At 39.9% G+C, this 27,103-nt stretch overlaps 1 protein-coding gene across 1 annotated transcript in view; it reads right to left on the bottom strand.

Annotated features, from left to right (window-relative positions):
• The window catches only part of LOC135210684 (uncharacterized), a 61,792-nt gene that overhangs the window by 18,292 nt on the left and 16,397 nt on the right, over window positions 1-27,103 (bottom strand). Inside the window, exons 3-4 of the mRNA XM_064243459.1 lie at window positions 26,077-26,215; window positions 8,980-9,082 (exon numbers count right to left, since the gene is read on the bottom strand). Coding sequence (XP_064099529.1) covers window positions 8,980-9,082; window positions 26,077-26,215 — 242 coding nt within the window. The remainder of the gene's footprint in view (window positions 1-8,979; window positions 9,083-26,076; window positions 26,216-27,103) is intronic.

The raw sequence follows: 27,103 nt of genomic DNA, 5'->3' as shown, positions 1-27,103 counted from the left end.
ACTCGTTTTTATGGGTACTATTTAAAGAACGCAGCATACAAGTACTACATGACTTCAATAATAACATAAACAAAACGTGGGTAGGCCAGAGTTGCCAAATGGGAATGGAAATTTCTTGCTAGATTTTGCTATTTAAGTGCTAAAAAATTCACATCATGCACATCAATGCCACCCAGCCAATTTCAACAGACTGCTCTCTTTTCCGATTCAAACATGTTTCTAACATACACAGTGTACTTGTACATTACGTTACATGATTCCTAATAATTTCGAAACCTATTCTGTTCAATTCCTGAAAATGGTTTTGCAATATTTTGTTCTTTTTTCTTACATGATATATAAAACATAGTAGAATAAAAGAAATATTCAACTTAACATTACAAAGATTTGATGTCAAAATATGTATGCTAGATGTATTTGTGAAAACAAATGCAAGTTGTCCTGCCACATGCTAGACTGAAAATTTTCTTGCTAATTACCTCAAGAAAATGAAAGCTAGCATTAAAAATGCAAAATTAGTAACACTGGACTCAACAGATCCGCGCAGCATACTGTACTAGCAACCGTAATTAATTATGTGAAGATGGTGTTAGTAGTACAAACGATAGTTATTGTATCATTAAAAATATCAAAATAAACGAAGTCGCAAACCCGATTCTGTCATGTTTTTCCTAAGCACGTGGCCTAAAAGGAAAACGTTATTTTGTTTGGTTCATCGCTGCCACAAACCCCTAGCAATGCAGAGTACATAATTATGATAATTCTAAACTATTATTTACTACCAGAATAACAATGATATTTTGTACTGAAAATGAATGTTACGTATATCCCAAACATTATTACTACCATGACTAGTACTATTAAAATTTCGTAAGATAATCTTGCTGTGAATGCTATCATAATTCAATTTTCATGTGAGTACGTACATTTGTCAGCTGGCTGGCCTCACATAGATAAAAAGTTGATTTCACTGATATGAAATTACTCCATGAATAGCCTTTTTATTAGAAGATATGACAACATTATATAAGGTAAAAAATGGTTTAATATTTCGTTTACGCTTCGTCACAGAGAGAGAGAGAGAGAGAGAGAGAGAGAGAGAGAGAGAGAGAGAGAGAGAGAGAGAGAGAGAGAGAGAGAGAGAGAGAGAGAGAGAGTTAAAAGAATTACGATGGCTCAAAGACTTATTAGTTCATCCGAAGAGACATCATGTGCTCAGTTATTCATTTTATTCAGCCTCGGCTATAACTTGCAGCTTCTATTTACTGGGATTCTTTCTCCAGATCTCCATTACATGAAGAATGAGTAAAAATGTATTTTATTTTACTTTTGGAAGCCACCATTGAACATTGCCAGTGACAACTTAAACTCAACTCGATAAACGCTTGATAGTTATGGCAGATGACATCAGCAATCAGCCGTTTCACTATAGAGAAAGAGGTTGTAACATTGACAGATATCCATTAGCGAAAGTTGAATAATAGTTGTGTATTGAGAATAATGATCATTTTAATAAAACTGTTGTTTTACTTTGTCTAATCATATGCATGTATTACCATATTATAGTATTATGATATGAACATAGCAATCTACCATTTGCATTCTGGTTTAAGAAACTGATTTCATTTTACCAATATCATCAGTGTTTTTAGTTGCCGAATAGAACTTAATTCAGAGATATGCCTATAATATATAAGGTGAGAATGGTTTATTACCTTTATTGTCAGTTAATATCATAATGTGAATCTGTTCACGTATGTTGGTGTTTATCGCACTGCAACTAGGCTTAGCCTACCAATGAACGTCATACATATACGTACCTTGAATAGGCTATTTATTATGAAGATATGCGAATAATATGATATTGTAATGATACAATTAAGTTTGTTCATACTTACCTGGCAGATATATATATAGCTGTATTTTTCCGAATCCGACAGAAATTTAAACACTTACGACACGACAGTGGGAGTCAGGTGGTTAGTACCCATTCCCGCCGCTGGGAGGCGGGTATCAGGAATCATTCCCATTTTCTATTCATAATTTTTATTTCCACTGTCTCCTGAGGGGAGGTGGGTGGGTACTTGATTATATATATCTGCCAGGTAAGTATGAACAAAACTTTAATTGTATCATTACAATATCATTTTGTTCATGAAACTTACCTGTCAGATATATATATAGCTGAATCCCACCTTTGGTGGTGGGAGTAGACAGAATAGAAGATTTTAGGAAACATATATATGCAGATAATTGATATCTTGATTCCTTACCTGTTAGCATAGCTGACTTCGTGGTTACTGCCGCGTAAGTCTGCTTGTGCTACTAGAGTTGCCAGCGAGGTAGAGACCTATATAGCTGGTGCACTCCAGATGATCTGTCAACAGGGGCGAGACCACGACGTGACTAGACCATTGACCATACAAATGAGGGCAACGAAGTAAAAACCAAACCACCTGGCGTAAGCCTACCAAAAGTATCCCACATAGACTAAGCTAATGGAAGGGAGATCCGCCGTAGGCGGTCAACCCCACAACCATAACACAAGTTTTTAAAAACTCCCCTAAACCATTAAAGGATAGGATGAGCGCTACCTCCTCCCGCCCCCAAAACAGTGTCTGCAGCGACGTATGGTCCGAGCGAGTAACAATTTTCGTATGTTGCTTTCACCTCCCGCAGGTAGTGTGAAGCGAACACCGAATTGCTTCGCCAATAAGTGGCGCCCAAAATATCTTTGATAGCCATATTTTGTGAAAAGCCACCGAAGTAGCAATAGCCTCAACTCGTGGGCTTTCACTTTCAGAAGCTCCATGTCACTTTCACTACACTTTTCATGGGCTTCCTTAACCGTACTTCTTAAGAAGAACGCCAGTGCATTCTTCGACATCGGAAGATCTGGTTTTTTCACCGAGCATCCACAAGTTCTCCGAAGAACCTCTGCATGCTCTGGTTCTCTGCAAATAAAACTTGAGAGCCCTGACAGGACACAGGACTCTCTCAGCTTCAGGTCCCACTAGCTCCGACAACCCCTTGATCTCGAACGTCCTCGGCCAAGGGTTGGAAGGGTTCTCGTTCTTTGCTAAGAACGTAGGACTTAAGGAACAAACTGCACTATGATCCTTGAACCCAATATGCTTGCTTATGACTTGAATTTCGCTAACCCTCTTCGCCGTCGCCAGAGCGGTTAGAAAATGGTCTTCTTAGTAAGATTCCTAAGCGAGGCTAAATGGAAGCGGTTCAAATTGACTCGACATGAGAAACTTCAGTACCACGTCTAAGTTCCACGGTGGTACTTTAGGTTGGAGAACTTTCACAGTCTCAAATGATCTAATGAGATCATGAATGTCTCTATCATTCGCTAAGTCGAGTCCTCTATGTCTGAAGACCACAGAAAGCACGCTTCTGTAGCCTTTAATCGTGGGAACGGCTAGTTTCGCTTCTTTCCTAAGGTGAAGAAGGAAATCTGCTATCTGGCTCACAGAGGTTGAGGTGGAGGAAATGCCCTTCCTTCTGCACCAACTTCTAAAGACAGCCCACTTTGATTGGTAAACTGCGATTGAGGAGGGCCTCCTTGCGGTGGCAATCGCCGTTGCCACGGTCTTGAAAACCCCTCGCTCTGGCCAACTTCTTGATAGTCTGAACGCAGGTCAGACTCAGAGCGGGGAGGTTTTTGGTGGTACCTCTCGAGTGGGGCTGTCTGAGTAGATCTTTCCTTAGGGGCAGAGTCCTCGGAAAGTCTACTAGGAAGGACATCACCTCCGTGAACCAGTCAGTCGGCCGCTGGCCAGAAGGGGGCGATGAGGGTCATTGTCGCTCCTTCTGATGCAGCGAACTTCCTCATTACTTCCCCGAGGATTTTGAATGGGGGAAAAGCGTAAATGTCTAGTCCCGACCAATTCCACAGTAGGGCGTCTACTGCCACTGCTCCCGGGTCCAGAACTGGGGAGCAATACAGCGGAAGTCTCTTCGTTCGGGAAGTTGCGAAAACGTCCACATGAGGACGTCCCCACAGCTTCCATAGCGCCTGGCATACTTCCTGATGAAGGGTCCATTCCGTCGGCAGAAGCTGTCCTTGCCGACTGAGAAGGTCCGCTCGCACGTTTTCCACGCCTGACACAAACCTTGTCAGAATCGTGACGTTTTGCGACTTCGCCCAAATCAGGATATTCCTCGCGATGACGAACAGAGAAGGAGATGAGTTCCCCCCTGTTTCCTGAGGTATGCCAAGGCTGTGGTGTTGTCCGAGTTTATCTGAACCACTTTGCTGGAGACTTTCCTCCTCGAAGAACCTTAGAGCAAGGTAAACCGCTGAAAGTTCTTTTAGATTGATGCCAGGACCTGTTCCCCTCTCCAGGTGCCTGACACTTCTCTCCCTCCCAGTGTTGCTCCCCAACCCGTGGAGGACGCGTCGGAGAACAACACTAGGTCGGGTTCCGAAGCTTGAGCGAAAGTCCTTCCGCAAGCTTCTTTGGATCCAACCACCATTTGAGGTGCGTTTTTCACTTCTTCCGTCAAAAACAAGACCTCTTCTAGATCCTGTTTGCGTGACCAATTGCTTGAGAGGAAGAACTGAAGTGGTCGGAGGTGCAACCTTCCCAGAGAAAACAAACTTCTCCAGTGAGGAAATGGTCCCCAGCAGACTCATCCATTCCCTCACCGAGCATGTTTCCTTCCCTAGAAAGGCCGACACTTTGTCCAGGCATTGAAAGTTGTCGCCCCTGGGACGGAAAAGCCCGAAAAGCCACTGAGTCCATCTGAATCCCCAGATAGACTAAGGATTGAGAAGGAGTCAGATGCGACTTCTCGAGATTCACCAGAAGTCCCAGGGACCTCGCTAACGACAAGAGTCGTGTGAAGGTCCTTCAGACACCTGTCTTGCGATGAGGCTCGAATAAGCCAGTCGTCTAGGTAGAGAGAGATCCTTATTTCCGCAAGATGGAGCCACCTCGCCAACGTTCTTCATAAGAACGGTGAACACCATCGGCGCCGTGCTGAGACCGAAGCAGAGTGCCCTGAATTGGAAAATCTTCCCTTTCAGGACAAACCGCAGGTATTTCCTTGATCGGGGATGAATGGGGACGTGAAAGTAAGCGTCCTGAAGGTCTAACGAGACCATCCAATCCCCCAGTCTTAAAGCTGCAAGCACGGATTGAGGTGTCTCCATCTTGAACTTCTGCTTGGTAACGAAGCGATTTAGACTGCTGACATCCAGAACGGGGCGCCACCCCCCTGACTGCTTCGGCACTAGGAACAGACGGTTGTAAAACCCGGAGAACTCCGGTCGAAGACCTGTTCCACTGCCTGCTTCTCGATCATTTGATCTAGTAGATCGCGAAGCACTTTCTGCTTTTCTCCCTGATACGACGGAGACAAATCCTTTGGTGTCGAAGACAGCGGGGGTAACATCAGGAAAGGAATTCTGTACCCCTTCTTGACGATGTCAGAGACCAAGCGTCGGCACCTCTCTCTTCCCAAGCTTTCGCGAAATGTAGAAGCCTGGCTCCTACCGGTGTCTGAAGGACTTCCCTCTCACTTCTTGCTCTTGAAGGAGCGGGAGTCTTGCCTCTGAAAGAGCCTCTTCCTCGAGGGGCTGGCTTCGAGGAAGAAGCGGATCGAAAGGGCTTCGATTTCTTCAAAGCAGAGGACCAGAAGACGAAGAAGTAGTAGGCTTCCTAGAAGACTGTGCCAGAAGGTCTTGAGTTGCTTTCTCCTGGAGACTGGCAGCTATGTCCTTTACCATAGACTGGGGGAAGAGATGTTCTGAGAAAGGAGCGAAAAGAAGATCCGCTTTTTGCGCTGGTGAGACCGACTTTGCAGTAAAATTGCAAAAAAGTGCTCGTTTTTCTTAAGAAGTCCCCGTGCTGAAATGAGCAGCCAATTCCTCAGAACCATCCCTGACGGGCCTTGTCCATGCAAGACAATACACTGGACAGCTCCCCCAGACTGATGGAATCAGAACTCCTGGACCTGGCATCCAATACTCCCAGGCACCAGTCAAGAAAAATTAAAGACCTCTAGTGTCCTGAAGAGGCCTTTAAGGTGAAAGTCTAACTCGCTATGTGTCCACGAGACTTCGAGGAAGACAAAAAAGATCTTCTGGTGGCGTCTACAATACTACCAAAGTCTCCTTGAGCTGAGCTGGAAGCTTAACTCCGACGTTTTTCTCCCGTCTCATACCACATACCAGCTTTGCCACCGAGTCTTGAAGGTGGTAAAGCGAAAGAAGTCTTGCCTGAAGCTTTCCTCTTTTCCATCCAATCATGGACCTTTCTAAAAGCTTGCTTCGTAGAAAGCGACTTCTTCATTCTCACAAAGCCCGAGATCTTAGGCAGCTTTGGAAGACGAAAACTGAGAGGGAGGAGTACGTGGAGCTTCAGGTTGGAAAGTGTCCGCAAAGACTGACTGTAGTAAACGAGTCAAAACCTTGTAGTCCGTCGAAACTGGAGCCAACTGCTGTTTCTTCGTCCACTTCGACGAAAGCGTCACTAATTTCCTCTTCAGACATGGGAGAAGTCGGAGGAAGTAAAGAAGAGTCCCGAGCTTTCTCAAAAGAGAAAGAACGGCGAACAGGAAGGGTTCCCGCCTCCGCTTGTGCTTGCGGAAGTGGAAAACTGACGTCCGTAGGCGCGCGTTTGGCGTCCGAAGCCAACAAAGTTCCGGAGAACAACTTGGACGTGAAGCGTCCCGAACGCGAGCCGTCCTTTTCAGCGGACGTGATGCGGTATGAGAGCTCCACCCCTTGCGCGGGGAGGAAGCTTCAGAAGAAGAAAAGCACTCCTTGAGAAGACGTGCACGCGCACGCTCCTTGGCAGTCTTGGGTAGGTTCGTCAGAAGCTGCCGAAGGCACGCCAGATCGGTGGGGTTCCTCGTAACCCTCCTTCGACTTTCGACATGCTCTCTCCCCGTAATCTGGGAGTCAAGCAGAGGTCTAGGTCTAGAGCGGATGAGGCCGATCTGACGCACCCTCCACTACACAAGGGCACTTTCACTGCACTTCTCTTCACTTTTGCTCTCCAGAGCTAACACTTTTGATTCTAAGTTACGAATCGATTCAGAATTAGCGATAATGTATTACCTTCTACCGACACTGTCGCAGGGGCCGGAGGCAACACTACAGGGGTAGGAGCATAATCTACAGAAGGAGGGTTAGCAGGAGAATAATTTAAATCTTGCCTACCTGAAACACTCCTGGAGGAAGACCTCCTTAACCTATCTCGCTCAAGTTTCTTAAGATAGGTTTCATACGCCTTCCATTCCGACTCTGTAGTCTTTCACACTCCTTACAACGACTTTTCAAACGTACATTCATTCCCCCTGCAAACTTTACAAACAGAATGTGGGTCTACTGAAGCTTTCAGTAGCCTACCTCTAACATTCAGACATGGAACAAAATCTAGCGTCTAGCAGAACTAGACCCTGACATCTTGATCAAAGAAAATCAATACCAATTCAAATCAAACCAAAGTCAACTGTGCCAAGCCACCGATCCAATTCAGATACCAAAGAAAAAACCAAAAGGGATACTCAAGTAGCTAGTAAGTTTCCAAATCTGGACGGAGGTGCTGCAAACAGGTGTTTCCAGCACCGCGACAGAAAAATTATGATAGAAAATGGGAATATTCCTGATACCCGCCTCCCAGCGGTCGGGAATGGGGTACTAACCAACCTGACTCCCACTGCGTGTGTCGTAAGTGTTTAAATTTCTGTCGGATTCGGAAAAATACAGCTATATATATATCTGACAGGTAAGTTTCATGAACAAAATATAGGATGAGAATGGTTTTATTAGCTTTATTGTTAGTTAATATCATAATGAGAGTTGTTTCATGTATGTTGGTGATTATCGGACTGCAGCCGAGGCTTAGCCTACCGATAAACATCGCATACGCAACACGTTTGTCCCGCGATGCTGAGATTCATAACAGCGATGTAGCACAAGAAGCGGTCCAAGAAAAAACCTGTGAATGACTGATTCCGTGATTGCTGATCCGCAACTAAGTGATACCCCAATGTATGTAAATCTCGTACTACAGCAAAATAATCTTACCTCCGCTCTCAGCTGATTTTTCCAAACTAAAACATTGATAGCTTGTTTGTATTTTATAATACTATGGCAATATGAGACTACATACAGTCTTCATTGGATACAGTGAAGTAAAGCATAACTTTAAAAGAGCCAAGGAAAAGATGCAAATTCTTCATAGTATCTGTATTTTTTATAAAGTACAAGCAGTTTAGTGCTGTACTGTTTTTTGTTTTTATGGTATTTACATTTCATGGAACCAGTGGTTATTCAGCAACAGGACCAACAGCTTTACGTGACTTCCAAACCACATCGAGAGTGAACTTCTATCACCAGAGATACACATCTTTAACCCTTCAATGCCCAAGAATCGAACTCGCTGCCACCGGTGTGGCAGGCCAACACCATACTGACCAAGCCACTGAGGCTCTTATTTTTAAGTGCTGTAGAAAGTTATTTCAGGGGAAAAAATTGTCTTCATGACAGGAAATACGGCACACCATGAGGTAACATATGCTAATTAAGAGTCAGTACAATACTGAAAACATATTGGGCGGCACTAAAAGTCTGATTGATCTGATTTGATTTAATGTAATTTAATTTTTAACACACAAACAGGGGGATGAACTTTATGAGTAAGAGCTACCCAGGCAAGAATACCTTTTGATTTGTTATAAAACTACTGAGCACCTGCTACATCTTATCTGCCCTTCAAAAATAAGCAATAAGATCAATTGCAATTTACATGAACATAATTATATTTTACAAGAAGTACTTGCAGTATATAAAAATTTATATCTCATTACTACTTTACATCATATCTCACACAACTGCAGTTCTACATTGAACTTATAATCATGTTAATACCATATTATACATAATAAGATAATCTTAAAAAATATTAAGATTCAATGACAAATAAAAGGTGTGTCATTTCAAAAAGATGAAAAACTTACTCTGGCAACTTTTGTAACTGTTGAAAAACTTCTGCGCATGATTCTCTTACATGATTCAGTGAGAATGTACTTGCCTTATCATGAGATATATTTGCTTCTCTACCTGCAAAGCAAAACCAAGTGTATATTGCAAGAGTAATAGTAATATATGCAACTACAATACATTAAAAAAAATTTAAAACACAAGGAAAGCAACAATAGAAATTAGACTGGCACCTAAAAAAAAATGAATGATTATAGGACTTTTACAGAATTTTTATGATCTAAAGTTACTGGAAATCTAGAAAGCAAAAAACATAAGGACTTTGAAGCTCCATCCCTTTTCTAGAGTTGCCAGGTGTGGTATTACTAAGCAACAGGTGTCTGAAGACTTCAGAAAAACTGTAGTGGTACCTCACCTCAAACTTCGAACTTAATAGGCTCCAGAAGGCTGTTTGAAGTACAATGTGTTCAAAATGATATTGTTATGATACAATAAAGTTTCATACATACTTACCTGGCAGATATATACATAGCTATCGACTCCGTCGTCCCCGACAGAAATTCGAATTTCGCGGCACGGCTACAGGTAGGTCAGGTGATCTACCTGCTGCCGCTGGAGGCAGGACTAGGAACTATTCCCGTTTTCTAATCAGATTCTCTCTTCACCTGTCTCCTGCGGGGAGGCTGGGTGGTCTTTAATTGTATATACTGCCAGGTAAGTATGTATGAACTTTATTGTATCATAACAATATCATTTTCATACATTCAACTTACCTGTCAGATATATACAATAGCTGATTGACACCCTATTTGGTGGAGGGCAAGAGACAGCTAGTTACTGACTAGACAGGTAAACAACATATGTTGTAGGTTTATATAGACCTTAGTTTCCTCTGTGTTTCTAGACGAAGGATTGACTTCCTAGCTATTGCATAAGAGTCTGCTTCATCTCAAGAGCCTTAGCGAGAGTGATCTGTGGCCAAGAGTTCTTGTGGATCTGTCGATGGGGTCTCTTCCACTTACTCGACAGAATCCTAACTGGCGTTTGTCAATGGGAGCACATTCCGCTTATATGACAACACGCACTTATTTAAGGAGCGCAACACCGATCCCGATCACCTGTTCCTAACATGAGGTTCGCGCTAAATTGAAAGAGAGTTATCCCCCAAACTCCTTTCAAACCTCCAATAAAAATCATTGAGTTAAAATATTCAACTCATTATTAAAGGATCAGTGTCGGCTCCTTACCCAGCAACGTATCCGCTGATACGTATAAACCAAGAGAGAAGAATCTCTCGTAGGTTACTTGAAGTCCTTCGTGTAATGAGTAGTCAACCCATAATTGCATCTCCTATATGTTAAAGCTAATATGTCTTCCTGACATATTGTTACGAAAAGAACAAGAATTTGCAAAAGCTCGCACTTTAGAGCTTTTTAAATTCTCAGCTGTTTGAAGGTATCATCAAGTCACTTATGAAATGCTTTAGAGATCACATTGTTTCAAAGAAGACTAGGACTTTCTTTGAACTGGATCTCATCTGGATGAAGCCTACGCCTGGCTGCGCCTGGCTGGCGCGAGGAGTATCCTGTTTAGAATACTCCTGGCGCCTGACAGTCGTAAAAACTCTTCGAATACTCCTGCCGTCTGGAAGGCGCATCTTGCTCCAAATACTCCTGGCGCCTGTTAGGAGTATTAAGCTCAGCATACTCCTGGCGCCTGGCAGGAGTATCCGCGCTTCGAATACTCCTGGCGCCTGGCAGGAGTATCGCGCTTCGAATACTCCTGGCGCTTGCAGGAGTATCGCGCTTTCGAATACTCCTGGCACCTGGCAGGAGTATCGCGCTTCGAATACTCCTGGCGCCTGTTAGGAGTATTAAGCTCAGAATACTCCTGGCGCCTGGCAGGAGTATCGCGCTCCGAATACTCCTGCGCCTGGGAGGAGTATCGCGCGATCGGTAATACTCCTCGTCCTCAGATACTCCACTCCTGGCGCCTGGCAGGAGTATCGCTCTCCGAATACTCCTGGCGCCTGGCAGGAGTATCGCGCTTCGAATACTCCTGGCGCCTGTTAGGTAGTATTAAGCTCAGAATACTCCTGGCGCCTGGCAGGAGTATCGCGCTCCGAATACTCCTGGCGCCTGGGAGGAGTATCGCGATCCGTAATACTCCTCGTCTCTGAATACTCCTGGCGCCTGGCAGGAGTATCGCTCCTCCGAATACTCCTGGCGCCTTGAGGAGTATCGTGCTCGGAATATCCTGGAGCCTGGCAGAAGTATCGCTTTCCTAGGAGGAGCATCGTGATCGGAATACTCCTGGCGCTGGTAGGAGTATCACGTTCCGAATACTCCTGGCGCCTGGGAGAGTATCGTGCTCATCGGAATACTCCTGGTGCTTGACAGGAGTATCGCGTTCCGAATACTCCTGGCGTCTGTTAGGGAGTATTAAGCTCAGAATACTCCTGGCGCTTGGTAGGCACATCGCGCTTCGAATACTCCTGGCGCCTGGTAGGAGTAAAAAGTCTAGAATACTCCTGGCTCCTGGGAGGAGTATCGAGGTCAGAGTCTCAAGGCGCCTGGCAGGAGTATCTCTTCCCGAATACCTCCTGACCTATGAAGGCGCATCCTTAGTTCCGAATACTCCTGTGACTTGGTCGGAGTATCGCTCATGGAATGGCCTTTCGAATGGCAAGTATATTGCGCTTAGCGGGCGCTATACTCCTATCAGGAGTTCTCTCTTCTCCAGTTGGCTCTTGTTGCTTGGATGAAGATCTTGGCCTATAACGATCTATAGTAAAGTCAGGCTCTTTGCGCCTACTTGGCGCCTGGCTCCTAGTTGGCGCCAGACGCTTGGCAGGAGTTACTTTCCTTTCCCACGTCTCGCCTGCCTAACGCATCGCTCCCCCCAGAGATGGCCGCTTGTGCGACAACATCCCCTGTAGGGTTCGTCGCGCCCGACAGGAGATCGGTATTTTGGATCTCTTAATCAGAAGTCTATCATCCTTTTTACGAGTAGGATCTTTAGAAAGTACTCCTACCAAAGACGCTAATTGCTCCTGCACATTCATCACAATTTAGTCCGCTCCATCCCGTAGACAATAGGAAATCTCAAAATTCCAAGAGACAAGTCTTCCTCCGAGGAGATCATTATTGCATACTTCCGTTGCTAACGAGTTCTCCTCCTACATGTTGATGAGTTTTCTCGTTGCAGAAACTTCCCTATCCTTGCCCGAAGGAAGGGAAGGAGCTTGGACTTTAAAGAGATTCTGAGCTGAAATTGGTTGATTTCTAGCTCTTAAATGTATCTCTCTGAACCTTTTGGGAAGTAGTATTTGAGCCCTTCTCGCGTTCCAAAGACTCTGTCAGTAAACGTTTAAACCTTTTCTTCTTCTGTAGATGACAATGTCACTACATTACCCGGACAACGAAACCTCTATCTAACAGCGTTGATCCAGGAATAAAAGGCTTTAGTTCTCTTGCCAAACCTACTATGCTGGCCAGAACCCATTGCCGAGTCGTCATAGAATTTGATTCCAGATTCTAAAGCCCAAAATTTCACTTGTCCTCTTGATCGTTTAGGACCAAGAGAAACATTTGATTAGGAGCAGTTCCATCTTGTCGGACCACGGAATCTGAGGCCCAAATTAGGATCCCATTCTAAGTATAAGATCTCTTAATCTTATCGTATAGAGGTATTGTATAAGATCCCGAAGATCTTAATTCTCTACTATCTCTAATATTCTTTGTCTAGACAGAATATATCTTTTCACTGTGTTCATTGATAGCATAAATTACCAAGGTGATTCTTCCCTCTGAAAGGGAAGAAAATCCTTATGTAGTTCACAGAGGTATCGGAAGAGGACAGTTTCCCCTTTCTATCTAGCACGATCTGCAGCAACTCTATGTCTTTCACATATTTAAAGGAATTATCAAGCTTCCCTTGAAAAATCCTCTCATTCATATTTACTTCTTGTCAGTCTGCACGCAGACAGACTCAGAGTGAATAGGTTTTTCAGGTCCAATATTTATAATAGATTCCGATCAAATCTCTTAGAAAAACCTTCCGACACATGCTGAAAGAAGAACGTGACTTCTGTGAATCCAACCTTTTATTGCCAAAATGATGCATTCATCTTCTTCCTTAGATGCCCATTTATTTTAATATGTGTTAAGAATATATACAACTAGGGGAAAAAAAACTAAAGTTTATTCCCCTCTTAAAATTTAAAGATGGCGTATCTTGCTACCTCTCTTGTTTCGAGGAAAAGGAAGCAATCTATAAGAAGGTCGTTCATCTTCTGCCTTGCGAAGATATCTGTGAATATTTTCCGCAGGGTCTGACAACTCTTTCCAATGAATGTTAAATCGTGCTCTGCCGAATTAAAATTCTTTATAATCCTATCACATTGTGGTAACAGCATTCATCTAGGAAACTCTGTAAGGATAGTAGGAGCGCTGTAATTAAACCACGGTGTGTGCATAAGGCTTAAGCGTATCGTTATCTTAAGGTGAATTTTCTATCTACTATTCTTTCCTCCCCGAGGCAGAGAGATATCCTTAGCAAAACGAATACGATGTTATTCATGTTTGCCTAAAAAAATTCCCTCAATTCGTGGTTAAGTCCCTGATTTTATGGGGAATATACGGTGAAGCATTCGATCCTTTTAGGAGAGAAGATGTAACCAACCGTTCACGACCGAGAACCGGATGGTACTAGATTGGCTCACAATTACAGCCGTGTCGTTCACTGCCTGGCTGCCTTCATTCTGAGTTGCCAGTTACTCCTTTCAATGAATGGATATAATAAAATTATTCTCGAGTCTAAGAAAACTCTCAATAATGCAAATTTTGTTTAGGCAAACGACCTTTGTTAAATACCGAGGCTGAATAGGTATTGTCGTAATAAACCTTTTAAGCGAAGTCTTTACTAGTAAAATCCTTTAAGGATATAGACAATTCCGTAGCGAACCAGAAAGGCAACTATGGTATGCGTATTATGACTTGTCATTCAGTAGACATATACAGCAAGCCTTCTACGACACTCTTTCCTTTCTGACATGCAGAGAAAGAATAGAATCTTACTCTCTTCGTTCATTTCGTCAATAATCCCGAATGAGTATTAGTCGAAAGATATTGCAAATGACAACCGAGGATCGAAGAGAATCTCTCCAGCTTTTATTATCTTGGAGATAAGTCCGTATTTTTACGCCTTTCTTATCTGGAAGAGCCTCTAATCAATGAATGAGAGCTCGTACGAATCTTGTTCAACTTCCAAACGATTGCCCCTCTTCTGTAAATGGTTGGTTGCAATCTATTTTAGACGGAGGATGATTTTAATATCCTCTTACTAATACTGAACTAATTCTCACAATTCTGCTCTATCTTCCATTCCTCAATATGGGGCAAGATTGAGCAACCGAAGGAGAGCCCTTCCTTTCGAAAGGTGAAGGGCTATTCGCAGTATCGACTCTAACCTGACAAGGGCTACGGCAGCCTGTGCTACATCTTGAGTCCCTGCCTGGAAAAAACCGAACTTGCTCTAGCCTTTATTGCAATAAGACGATCCTGACAAGGGCAACGGCCGCCTGCGCGACAACTCCCGTCCCTATCAGGAAAAGCCTTGAATGTCTTTCACCCTTCGTCTGGAGGACTCTCGGCGGTTGTCAGGCTCTTCTTGTAGGAGAAAGTGTCTGGCGCTAAGCAGGAGTATCTTGCCTAGAATACTCCTGGCGCCTGGTAGGAGTATCACGTTCCGAATACTCCTGGCGCCTGGGAGGAGTATCGTGCTCGTCGGAATACTCCTGGTGCTTGGCAGGAGTATCGCGTTCCGAATACTCCTGGCGCCTGGGAGGAGTATCGTGATCAGAATACTCCTGGATCCTAGAAGACGTATCGCCCTTGGAACGTTTTCTTGTTGGAAAGTTCCGAGCATCTGAAAGGCGATCCTCGCCTGGAAAGTTCTGTACGTCTGGAAGGTTATTTGAATCTGGAATCTTCCGCCTTCTGGAAGGTTCCGCTTGTGCGGAAGGTTTTGTGTGCGGAAGGTTCCGATCTCTTGTATATTTGTTCTTGTTTAGAATTCGACAATACTTCCATTTTCGACATAGCCCTCCTTTCTTCTTAATGAGAAGGACTTCCATTTTATTTCCGATGAAGATCCTGGTTCATCGTGCTTCAGGCGCTTTGCGCCTCGTTTCAGACGCTTTGCGCCTCGTTTCAGACGCTTTGCGCCTTGTTTTCAGACGCTTTAGGCGCATTGAGCCTCGTTACCGGAGCTTCATGCCCAAGGAGCTAGAAGCTTAAAATTATATATATGTGTGTAATCACTAAACGAGATCCATATAATTCATTCGATCAACAATATCCTTTAATATCTAATTCGATCTTCTCAGAATAGATATATTTTTCATATACTATACCGATGAGGAATTTATTGAAATAACTATTTCAAACCCCCATGGGATAGAGCCCCCCCCCCGTCCAACTGTACGGGGGGACGAACCCGGATAGGGCAATGCCTCTATACCGCAACTCCTTTCTCCGTCTCTTCTGAGGTTCCGATAGCCAGACGAGATTTTATCTTGCATCTTCATTAATCTTACGCCGTTGAATGTTTTTACACCCATTCGTCAAGACGATAATAAAAAGGGGAACACATTGAATTAGGATGCCTTTCCAATGGCTATCCCTGGCAGTCTGGACGTTCTACAGAACCTGCCGAGGGGACGCCTGAACGGTGGGGGTTCTCCATAACCTCCGTACGGCTTTCGACATTCCTTCTCCTCCGGGCCAGGGAGCTTGGAAGAGGTCTAGGCCTGGGAGCGAGACAGAGCCGATCAGACGCACCCTCTAATGCAATGGGGAACACTATAATCACTTCTTACCTTATAATAGCTCGTATCTTGAGCTACATTCCTTTATCTTCAAATTGCAAATGAATTTGTAGTTTCTGTGAAGTAAGAAGGTGATGAGGAAACAACACTACTAGTACTGTAATATTCTAACTGCTTGTCAGAACGAGGGCTATTAAAGCTTCTAAAGAAAGCATATCTAGTTCTATGTTTTCTGACTTCCTCAAATAGGAAGTTACCTTATTTTCCTCAATCAAATTCTAACATTTATTACACTTCATCAATGAATAATATTTATATTTCCCTTTCTTGCAAACTATGTAATTGTCTACCGAAAACTTCGGTAGTTACACATACTCTATTCTTCGAAAACTTCGAAGTTAATTCATTAAAAGTTATTAAAAAGTTATTAAAAACGTATGCCAAACCACCGATCCAGTACTTCCCTGTAAAAGTCGGCCCAGAAGATCGATGGCGATGAAACACGAAAATCAAATCAGGAGGGAAAGCAAACATATGTTTACCTTCCCAGCGACAGAGAGAATCTGATTAGAAAACGGGAATAGTTCCTAGTCCTGCCTCCCAGCGGCAGGCAGGTAGATCACCTGACCTACCTGTAGCGTGTGCCGCGAAATTCGAATTTCTGTCGGGGACGACGGAGTCGATAGCTATGTATATATCTGACAGTAAGTTGAATGTATGAAAATATGAACACAAATATCCCCATAAAAAAATAATGGGAATCAGGATAATTCGTTCCAGCCAACCCAAAATGTCCCCCTTTTCGCATTTTTTTCTATTATTAAGTCGTTTAAAAGTTAAATTAAGAGTGTAAAATAATGAAACAGTACGTAATATGAAGTAAAATTGTCAAAATGTTATTTTTCCTGTGTACGATTTACGAACTGCTTGGTGAAAATAGCGCCCGGCTGGCTGGGGGATGGAGGGAGGAGAGATAGGAACCCTTTGAGGAAACCAAATTAGTTGCAATATGCAAAGGTTATAAAATCAATTTTATTCATATTGTTTGCGGACAATTGGCTGACAGACAATTGACCGACAGACAGTTAGCCGACAGAACAATTGGTCAATAAGACAATTGACCAACAGACAGTTAGCCGACAGACAATTGGGCGACAGGACAGTTGGTAGATAATGCATACATTGTTACTATACTATACTAGACTACTAATTGTTAAGATTGTTATTCTAAACCACTTATTTTCAAATGCTTTTCTAGACCAAACTTTCATCTTGTTTTTACTAAGTTCATTTTTCCAAGCCCTTCAGTATCAGTCATGGAGTTTATCAAAACGGAACGAGGAGGCAAAAAACTTCTTTTCAAGGGATACGCCTACATTATTGATAGAACCAGAGAATCTAAAACGTATTGGAGATATTGCGAATCGTAATATCTGCAATGCAAGATTGGCTAAGATTGACAAAGTAATTAGCAGAACTCCTGAACACTCCCATCCACCAACTCCTATTGAAAATCGAGCTTTAAAAGTTAAAGAAGAAATAAAGCTTATTGCGGCACGATCTGAGGAAATGCTGAGCTCTATTATCGATAGTGCAACTTCAGATATCCCTGTGACCATTGCTGGAGCTTTACCAAAAAAGGACTCTCTCAAACATACAGTGCGACGGAAGAGACCTGGTCTTGAAGAAGATGAGCTATATAAGACTCCGAGAGGTGATAATTTTTTACTCTTTGAAAATGAAGAGGTTTCTATTTACGGAACTTTGAAAAATCTGGAAATCTTATCCAAGAAAACTGCGTGGTTCTGTGACGGGACTTTTGACTCTGCACCTTTGGGTAAGCAGCTATACACAATCCATGCTCTAATTACTGAAAAAAAAAAAAAAGTGCTGCTACTTTATTGCTTGACAAACAGTAAATCTGAAGCGGATGATTTAATATTTAACTTCATTAAAGAAGGAAGAAATGTTAATGTGACCTCAATTACAGTAGACTTAGAAAAAGCAGCTATAAACTCCATTAAATGCAATTTTCCTCACGTTTCAATTTTTGGTTGTTTTTTTTTTTTTCCTTTGGACAGTGTGGCACAAGATACAGACTACGGGTTTAAATTGTGGTACACGACCGCCGAGAAAATGCATTTATTGTAAAAGAGCTGCAAGCACTAGCTTTCGAACCACCTGATGATGTACCTATTTTTTTTGTTTCTTTGAACAATTTATTAATTCTTTAGATTGCACAAACTGATGAAATTTTGGAAGATTTCTTGTCTTGTTTTGAGTGTTACATGGTTAGGAATCGTGCAGCGAGGTAGACGTAAACGACCTTTATTCGACATTTTGTTATGGTCATGTCACTACAGTGCTGAACAATCTGCCGAAAACCAACAACTCGCTGGAAGGGTGGCATCACACCTTCAGTAGAAGAGTAAATGTCCATCCCTAACTTATCAAAATTAATTCAAAAGCTCGGGATTGAACAATCAAGCCCAGAAATTCTAATAGAACAGGCATTATCAGGAGCTGATGTTTCAAGGGAAAAACAAAAACAAAAAATACATTCGTATTAAGGAAAAACTGAAAAGACGGTGTGCAATTTTTAAGAGCTTGTGCACACAATTTATCAATTAAATCGGTTTTTTAAATCGAGATGAATTTTATGCTTTTATCTTCTTATGTAAGTTTTTATTTTTCTTAATAAACCGTGTATGTTTTAACCCTTTTTTTAGATCCTTTTTGAGATGTCCTGTCGGCCTATTGTCTGTCGGCTCACTGTCAGTCGGTCAATTGTTTTATCAACAAATTGTCCTGTCGGCCAATTGTCTGTCGGCTCACTGACACAAGGGTAGTCAAAGGAATTGCTAGTGTGTGTGTGTCTGAGAGAGAGAGAGAGAGAGAGAGACCTTACCTTACAGTTCGTTCAGGGGTTCGTTTCCCCCAGGTCCCTCAGTGTGAGGCACCTCTAATGTCTACCAGAGAGTTGCTAGGACATCTTCCGGTATATTTTGCATCTTCCAATCTTGGATGGTCTGGGATGCAGTTTAGATATTTGTCGAGCTTATTCTTAAACACATCTACGCTCACTCCTGATATATTCCTCAGATGAGCTGGCAACGCATTGAATAGACGCTGCATTATCGATGCTGGTGCGTAGTGGATTAGTGTCCTGTGTGCTTTCCTTATTTTTCCTGGTATTGTTTTGGGCACTATTAATCTACCTCTGCTTGCTCTTTCTGATATTTTTAGTTCCATGATATTTTCTGTTATTCCTTCTATCTGTTCCATGCCTGAATTATCATGTAGCGTTCTTCTCTCCTTTCTAGACTATATAATTTTAATGATTGTAGTCTTTCCCAGTAGTCAAGGTCCTTAACTTCTTCTATTCTAGCTGTAAGGACCTTTGTACACTCTCTATTTGTGCAATATCCTTTTGATAGTGTGGGTACCATATCATATTGCAATATTCAAGTGGACTACGAACATATGTTTTTATAAAGCATAATCATGTGTTCGCTTTTCTTGTTTTGAAGTGCCGTACAACTTCCCATTTTTGCTTTACATTTTCCAAAGAATTGCTATTTGATCATTGCATAACATGTTCCTATTCTCCATCACACCAAGGTCTTTAACTGCTTCCTTATTTGTGATTGTCTCATTATTAGGTCCCCTATATGCATATAGCTTTCCTTCTCTGTCTCCATAATTTATTGATTCAAATTTATCAGAGTTAAATACCATCCTATTTTCCTCTGCCCAATCATATACTTTGTTAAGGTCTCTTTGTAGAGCGTTCCTATCTTCATCACAAGTAATTTCTCTACTTATTCTTGTGTCATCAGCGAAACTACTCACTACCGACTCCGTTAACATTACTGTCTATGTCTTCAATCATAATAACAAACCAGTATTGCAGCTAACACCGTACCTTGTGCACACCGATATTACCTTGGTTTCATCCGATTTCTCATCGTTTGCAATAACTATCTGTTTTCTGTTGTGTAAAAATTCTTTTATCCATCTTCCTATTTTATCTACAATATTGTGTTTTTCTAATTTTCTTTGCTAATATATTATGGTCTACTTTGTCAAAGCTTTTGCAAAGTCTAGATAAACCACATCTGTTTCATTTCCGCTTTTCATATTTTTTGAATATGTTCTCACGGTGGACTAACAGTTGGGTTTGTGTACTTTTTCCGGGTACGAACCGTGTTGTCCTATATTAAACAAATTATTTTTTTATTAAATGTTTCATAATATTTTTCTTCATTACCCTTTCATACACTTTCATAATATGTGATGTTAGACTCACAGGCCTATAATTACTTGCCTCAAGTTTTGATCCACTTTTGAAAGTAGGGGTGAATATATGCTAATTTGTGTCACTCATAAATCTTGCCTGTATCTACACTTTGGTCTTAATATATTGCAAGTGGCTTTGCGATAGAATGAACTACTTTCTTTAACAAAATAGCAGGGATTCCATCAGCCCCTGCAGCAGCTCCATTTTTAATTTCATTAATTGCCTGCACAATATCAGCTTCATTAATTTCTATGTCAGCTAAATATTCACTATTTTTGTCCCTTACTTCTATATCATTATCTTCATTATCTATTCTAAGGGGTGAATTCTCTCTTATATCGTTCTGCCAGTATGTTGCAAGTTTTCCTTTTTTTCATTCCGTTAATCTCCCTTCAATTCTCAGAGGGCCTATTTCTATTCTTCTTTTATTCATCTTCTTCGCATATGAGTATAATAGTTTGGGGTTTTGCTTGATATTTAATAGGATTTTTTCTTCCAATTCCCGTTTTTTCATTTTCTTTTGATTGTATAATCTTTTGTTCTGCATTTATATCTTACTTTTTTAGTTCTATAACCCCCTTTTCCATGCATTGTTTTTTTTTGCAAGACCTTTTTTCCACTTTCTGATTTTCTGGAACAAGATCCTTCTGTCTCTTGGTATGCATGAATGATGTTTACTTTTCTTCTTCGGTATATATTTATCCACTATTTTCTCTAATATTTTATATAATATCTCCGTATTTACCCTTATGTCATCGCTTACGAAAATGTTATTATCCCAATCTTTGTTTAATTCTTCATTTATTTCTGACCATTTTATATTTTTACTGTAGAAGTTTGTATTTTCCATATCCTTCCCACTTTTTCATTTCTTGCTTATCTCTGTTTTCACTTGCTTTGGAATGAACTGTTAATTCTATGACATTATGGTCTGAAATACTCGCATTATAAACTATTAGTTTTTCTTTAACATAATTCACCTCGTTCACAAATACTAGGTCTAAAGTATTTTCCTTTCTTGTTGGCAGGTGATTTATTTGTTGAATGTTGTATTCTAGTAGCATATCTAATAGCTTTTCGAATTGCCTCTTATCTTCTGCACTACTATTACTCTCTTTTTTATATGTATAAGTACATCCACAATCTCCCCCTATTCGTTCTTTCCATTCTACGAAAGGAAAGTTGAAGTCACCAGATAGGAGAATAGTCCAGTCCTTGTGATTTCTACTATATCATCCAATTTTTCCATTATTAAGTCAAACTCTTTAGTATTAGGAGGTCTATATATTACTATGTTCATTAATTTTTCAGATTCAAATTCTACCGCTATTAGTTCACATTCTGAGTTACTATATTTCTCATATATTTTTCCTTGTTTTTTGTCTTTCCCATATATTGCGGTTCCCCCTTGATTCCTATTTTTTCTATCTGATCTATAAGTTTGGAACCCTTTTATTGGATCATCATTCCCATTCTCTTGGGAATACCAGGTTTCACTTATATTCAAATTATATCTATTTTCTTTTCAATTTGGGTTAGTTCTTCTAAGTACTTTATTTTCTTTTTGAGTTACTCGTAAACTAAACCCTGCGCATTCTCACTATGATGGTTTGCGTGTTTTCTCCTTCATTTAATATTGGTAGTAAGGAACGGATTTCCCATGTCTCTTTCCTGTTCTGGTATGTTGTTCTTTTTTTTTCATTCCAGAAATTCTGACATTAAAAAAATCCAACTTTTCCATAATATTTGATCTTGCCTTCATCATAATTATTCATTTTGTGTCTGAATCTGCAATTTTCTCCGTTTCTGCAATATCCTCTTGCATAATAAATACAGTTATTATCCCTTGAGTAGATTTTGGAGCTGATGCATTGAAATTTTTTGCTGACATCTCTGCATACTCATTGGTGGTTTTGCTTTTCTACACCTGATATTCTTGATTTCTTTTTTATTTATTTGTTTCTTTCTTATTTTTTGGATTTTATTACTGGTTGGTTCTATTTATTTGATTATGATTCATGGCTACAGGGTGCATATATTTGCATTTTTTGTCGAACTTACATCCTTTTCCTTCTTTTAGGTTTTTGGCAATATTTTTGGATGCAGACTCTCTGCAATCATCCCATATCCATTCTAGGTATGCCACATTTACCATATATTTCATAGTTGTGACATACCTTAGGATGTTTGTAGTAACATCTTTCTCCAAATCTGCATTCCCTCTTTTCAAAAGGTTGCAGATTTTGTCTTTCTTGTCTATTTTTTTCCTCTTTCCCGTCATTGTGTAGATCTGGGTAGAGCCTCTTCGGGATTTGCTTTTCTGTTGCCATATCGTAATTAATTTCTTTTTCTTCGTAGGTATGCTGCTTATTGCCTCATGTAGTATCAATGAGTATCTCTGCATCCATACTTTTTATCTTGTTCTTTGTTTTCCTTATTTTTTTCTGTCATTATTTCTTCTTCTTCTTCTTCTTCTTCTTCTTCTTCTTCTTCTTCTTCTTCTTCTTCTTCTTCTTCTTCTTCTTCTTCTTCTTCTTCTTCTTCTTCTTCTTCTTCTTCTTCTTCTTCTTCTTCTTCTTTCTTCTTCTGCTTCTTCTTCTTCTTCTTCTTCTTCTTCTCTTCTTCTTCTTCTTCTTCTTCTTCTTCTTCTTCTTCCTTCTTCTTCTTCTTCTTCTTTCTTCTTCTTCTTCTTCTTCTTCTTCTTCTCTTCTTCTTCTTCTTCTTCTTCTTTTTCTTCTTCTTCTTCTTCTTCTTCTTCTTCTTCTTCTTCTTCTTCTTCTTCTTCTTCTTTTTGTTCTTCTTCTTCTTCTTCTTCTTCTTCTTCTTCATTGTCTATCCATATAGACATGTTGAACAAAAAAATTTTTTGTATCTTTTCTCATATCTTGTATTACCTCAGCACACTGTGGATGGGTCGGAATGTTGCATGCAGCACATTCTGATTATTAGGTTTTGTGGATTGACTATGCTATACAAACCTTACACAGTTTGCATGCTTTTGGCATTCTTTTTCCTAATGCGTCAATTAGGATATTCACAAGATTCACCTTATTCATTTTCTTTGTCGGAATATGTTGGTTTATGTATATTTTCTTTATGAGTCTCTTGACCACTTGGATTTTATTTGGAACTTCTTCAATTATTTTCAAGATGTTTTCATTAGATTTGTTCCAGTTTGAAGGATTATATCCTTCTAATATATCTATGAATGCTTTTGTATCTTTTTGGTTAGGACTGTTGCTGATTTCATAGATGAGAAATGCCAGTTCCCTTCCTGCTACCTCATCGTATTGCGAATCTGCTAAACACGCTAAATTACGCCATCTCTTCCCGCAGTTGGAACTTACTGCCATCTTGTTCTGATTTACAGTATTACACTTGATAAACTAACTTAGAAGACGCTTTATCCTACTATTTTCACACTAATCTTATCACCGATAGTTCACGAACACTTCTAGATATTTCTCAAATTCTAGTCGTATGTTAAACTTGTGATATCTGTTGATTAATCTGATTTCACGCGGGAACGTCTCACCAAGCAAGATGGCTACTACGAGAGAGAGAGAGAGAGAGAGAGAGAGAGAGAGAGAGAGAGAGAGAGAGAGAGAGAGAGAGAGCGCGTAATCAGCATGTTTACACTTGGATCTTAAGTGCACCAAAGAGATTAATTATGCCACAATACATGAACTTACTGTTGGCAAATGGCAGACTTTTAAAACAAATGAGGATTTTGCAAACTAATAAGCAACAAGTAAAGACTGCAAGAAAAGGAAAGAGATCAAATAACTTTTCATGAGGAAGCTGTTTAAACAAACAATTGAAGGCATGTTTATTACAGAGCCGAGTTACTTTTGCAGTAGTAAAAAATTGTAAAAAGCAAATGTCACTAGATAGGTATTTTACCATAAAAATTAAAGTGATTTAGGCAGATTGAGTGTAAGTAAAAGAAATGGGTGAATTATCATCCCAGCCCACTGATAAGTTTGTGGGAAGCAGAGCCCTTCTTCCCTCTCTCTTTCGTCTCACTCAGCGCACCCAACACTGACTCGAGCAAGGTTTTTTTTTTTTTTTTTTTTTTTACTGTATTGCATTTGATTGTTTTCATGTTTTATCATTATGTTAAATTTATTGTGAAATTACATTTTATTTTTTTATGTGAATTGGTACTGCTTTTACGTATATTTTATAGTAAAGATTTTACTGTCTTCTCTCCTCAACATTTATGGTCAATTAAGACTTTTTTCCCCTCTCTTTTTTTCTCTTTTGCATAACTCATATTTTATCATTACATTAAATTTATTGGGAAAATCCCTTTTTTATGTGGAATTTTATTGCTTTTACATACAGTAATATTTTAACTCTCTCTTCTCCTCCTCTCCTCAACACCAACACTCCCTAGTTTAGTCTCAAACCAGCTGGGCGTGACATCACCCTGGTTACGTACGATTTTAAACATCTTTAATGCTAAATGTTATATTGATAGCTAAATTTTATATTAAATGCTTTATACTTATATTTATTTTGTCGAGTATGGCTATATATTGTAAAAGAATTTTTTTTTTTTTTTTAATACAGTTTAACTTGTAAGACCCAGTAGGCAGTCGAATACAAGTATAAACTAGATAATCAGTCAGTTCGAAGTACGAGCCATTTGTTTGACAAACTACAAAATTTTCTCAAAAATCTCGTTCGAAAAACGGAAAGTTTGACATAACTGTTCAACAAACAAGGTACCACTGTGTCTTCAATTTTCTTGCCAATAGTATGTATGTACATATATACATAAGTATGCATGTGTTATATGTGTGTGTGTGTATGGGGCTTGTCTAGCGCCATAAAATCAGCAATTCATGGTGCCACAACGTGCCAAGTTTCAGTTATCGGCACCATAAGTCCCTTAAATAACTGAGTTTCCGTTAATGGCAGTTTTCGCTCATCAGTACCCCACTGAGAACGGACACCCCCCCACCAACAATAACCGGGGACTGCCTGTATGTATGTATGTATATGTTATTCGAGCTACAAATGTCCTTTAATATGTAATTCGCTCTACCTCGGAATTAATATATTTTCATATAATATGTAAACCGAAGGGGAATTTTTTAGTTGATAATAATTTTGTCCTCTCGTGGGTTCGAACCATTGCCCAGCGGACAGAGAAGAAATCAGGACGTCAGTGACATTATCAACAAAAAAATTCCCCTTCGGTTTACATGAAAATATATTCCGAGGTAGAACGAATTAGATATTAAAGGACATTTGTAGCTTGAATAATTTATATGAATCACAGTATAGTATAAATAAATCCATGAAGGAAAGAGAAATGATGGAGTTCTGCAAGGCCTCAGTAAAGGAAAAGAAGTCAAAAGGCCTTGCAGAACACATCGTTTCTTTCTTTTACTATTTATATATAGGTATTTATCACGTTCCATATTTTCGTAATTCAGTTATACATATAAAATATTTCTCTTTATATTAACAGTGTGAATGGGTATTTCAGTTGATTGTCACCTATATCCATGGAAACTGGGCAATGAGAAAGGGTAGAAAACTCAAAATACTTTTTGTGATAAAACTATATACTAAAATAATCAGGTATAGGCATTTTTAGAGGGTATTCTTGTGTTTGAACTAATTTGAACAAACAAAATAGGCAGTTCTAAGCATTTTTTGAGGGGTTTTACGCATTCACAGATTTTAGCTATTCGCGAGGGGGTCTGGTACGCATCCCCTCCGAATAAGGAGGCCCACTTCAAGTCACAAAAGATCTCAAAGTTCAATATTCTTTTCTTGTTTGAGTAAAATCATATTAAAAACTCCCTTTCATAGTTTGTACCTTGTAAGATGCTTCACAAAGTTTAATTCCACTTAATAGAGCACATACCCAGTTGAACAATAAAGTAGTCTTCAAAATTGTAAATGTGTCAACTGAAGTAAATATTTGGATGAATAATCAAAACAAACATTTATGGTATTTCAACTTACTAATTGATGCAAGGAGAGCTGCTGTTAGTGTTTCATGATGAACCACTGATTTGAAACTTTCCTCAGCAATATTTTCATACGTGCAAGAACTGTTTACTGATGAACTAGGCAAAATTGACTGCAATTTCTTGATGTTAACCTTTAAATAAAAAAGAAAACTTTGCCTGACTAGAGGGTTCACAACAATAGATTAAAAACACAATACAGCACAGGATAAAACAACTTTCAGATGTAATACTAATTATAACCAACTACATATTACAAACATGACCAGTTTTGTAAACAAAAATATTTCTAAAATATAAGCTATGTGGCAGCAAAGACATTGTACTGAACATACAAAGGTATAAGGTGCGGAGATGGCTCTAATACTTGATAATTATTATTTTGCCCCATGATATTTGAACAAATTTTGCTGGAAAGCGTCAAAATCACTTGAATGGGCCATACATACGTATTTACCCTTAAATATTTCCAGGGATTGTTACTGGCTTTAGTTATCTTTTCCAATAGTATGTAAGTTGTAATTGTAATTTTGCAATGTACAGTACAAAAAAATATTATACAAAATAAGTACAGTCCTCCCCCATTTTTACATAGGAATAGGTTTCAGAACCTACCCCGTAAAGACAAAATCCACAGAAATGCAAAAATCCCCTTTACACGCTTATAACTGCCAAACACCTTGTACCCCTTAAACTAAAATCATTATAACTGCCTATTTTAACATTTTACTGCTTAATTAATAGTTCAAGCAAAAATATACCTTAAATTATCATAGTAAAGCAATTTAATATTTCAAATCAAAATACACAACAAAAGCATCATCCCAAAACACCCCTAAAATGCTTAAAACTGCCTAATTTAACAATTCATCTCCAAATTTGACAGTTCAAATAAAAATATACCCAGATTATCATCCCAGAACATCCTAGTATAATTTCAAAGTCGCGTTGTAAAATTAAGTTCAAAGCCTACAACTGTTACTCTTAAGGGATAAAGTTCCCTATCATTCAGACATGCACAT

Source organism: Macrobrachium nipponense, chromosome 4, assembly GCF_015104395.2.
Source record: "Macrobrachium nipponense isolate FS-2020 chromosome 4, ASM1510439v2, whole genome shotgun sequence".
NCBI classification, from domain to species: Eukaryota; Metazoa; Arthropoda; class Malacostraca; order Decapoda; family Palaemonidae; genus Macrobrachium; species Macrobrachium nipponense.
Note: the sequence above shows the minus strand (reverse complement) of the source record. Positions and strands in the feature narration are given on the sequence as shown.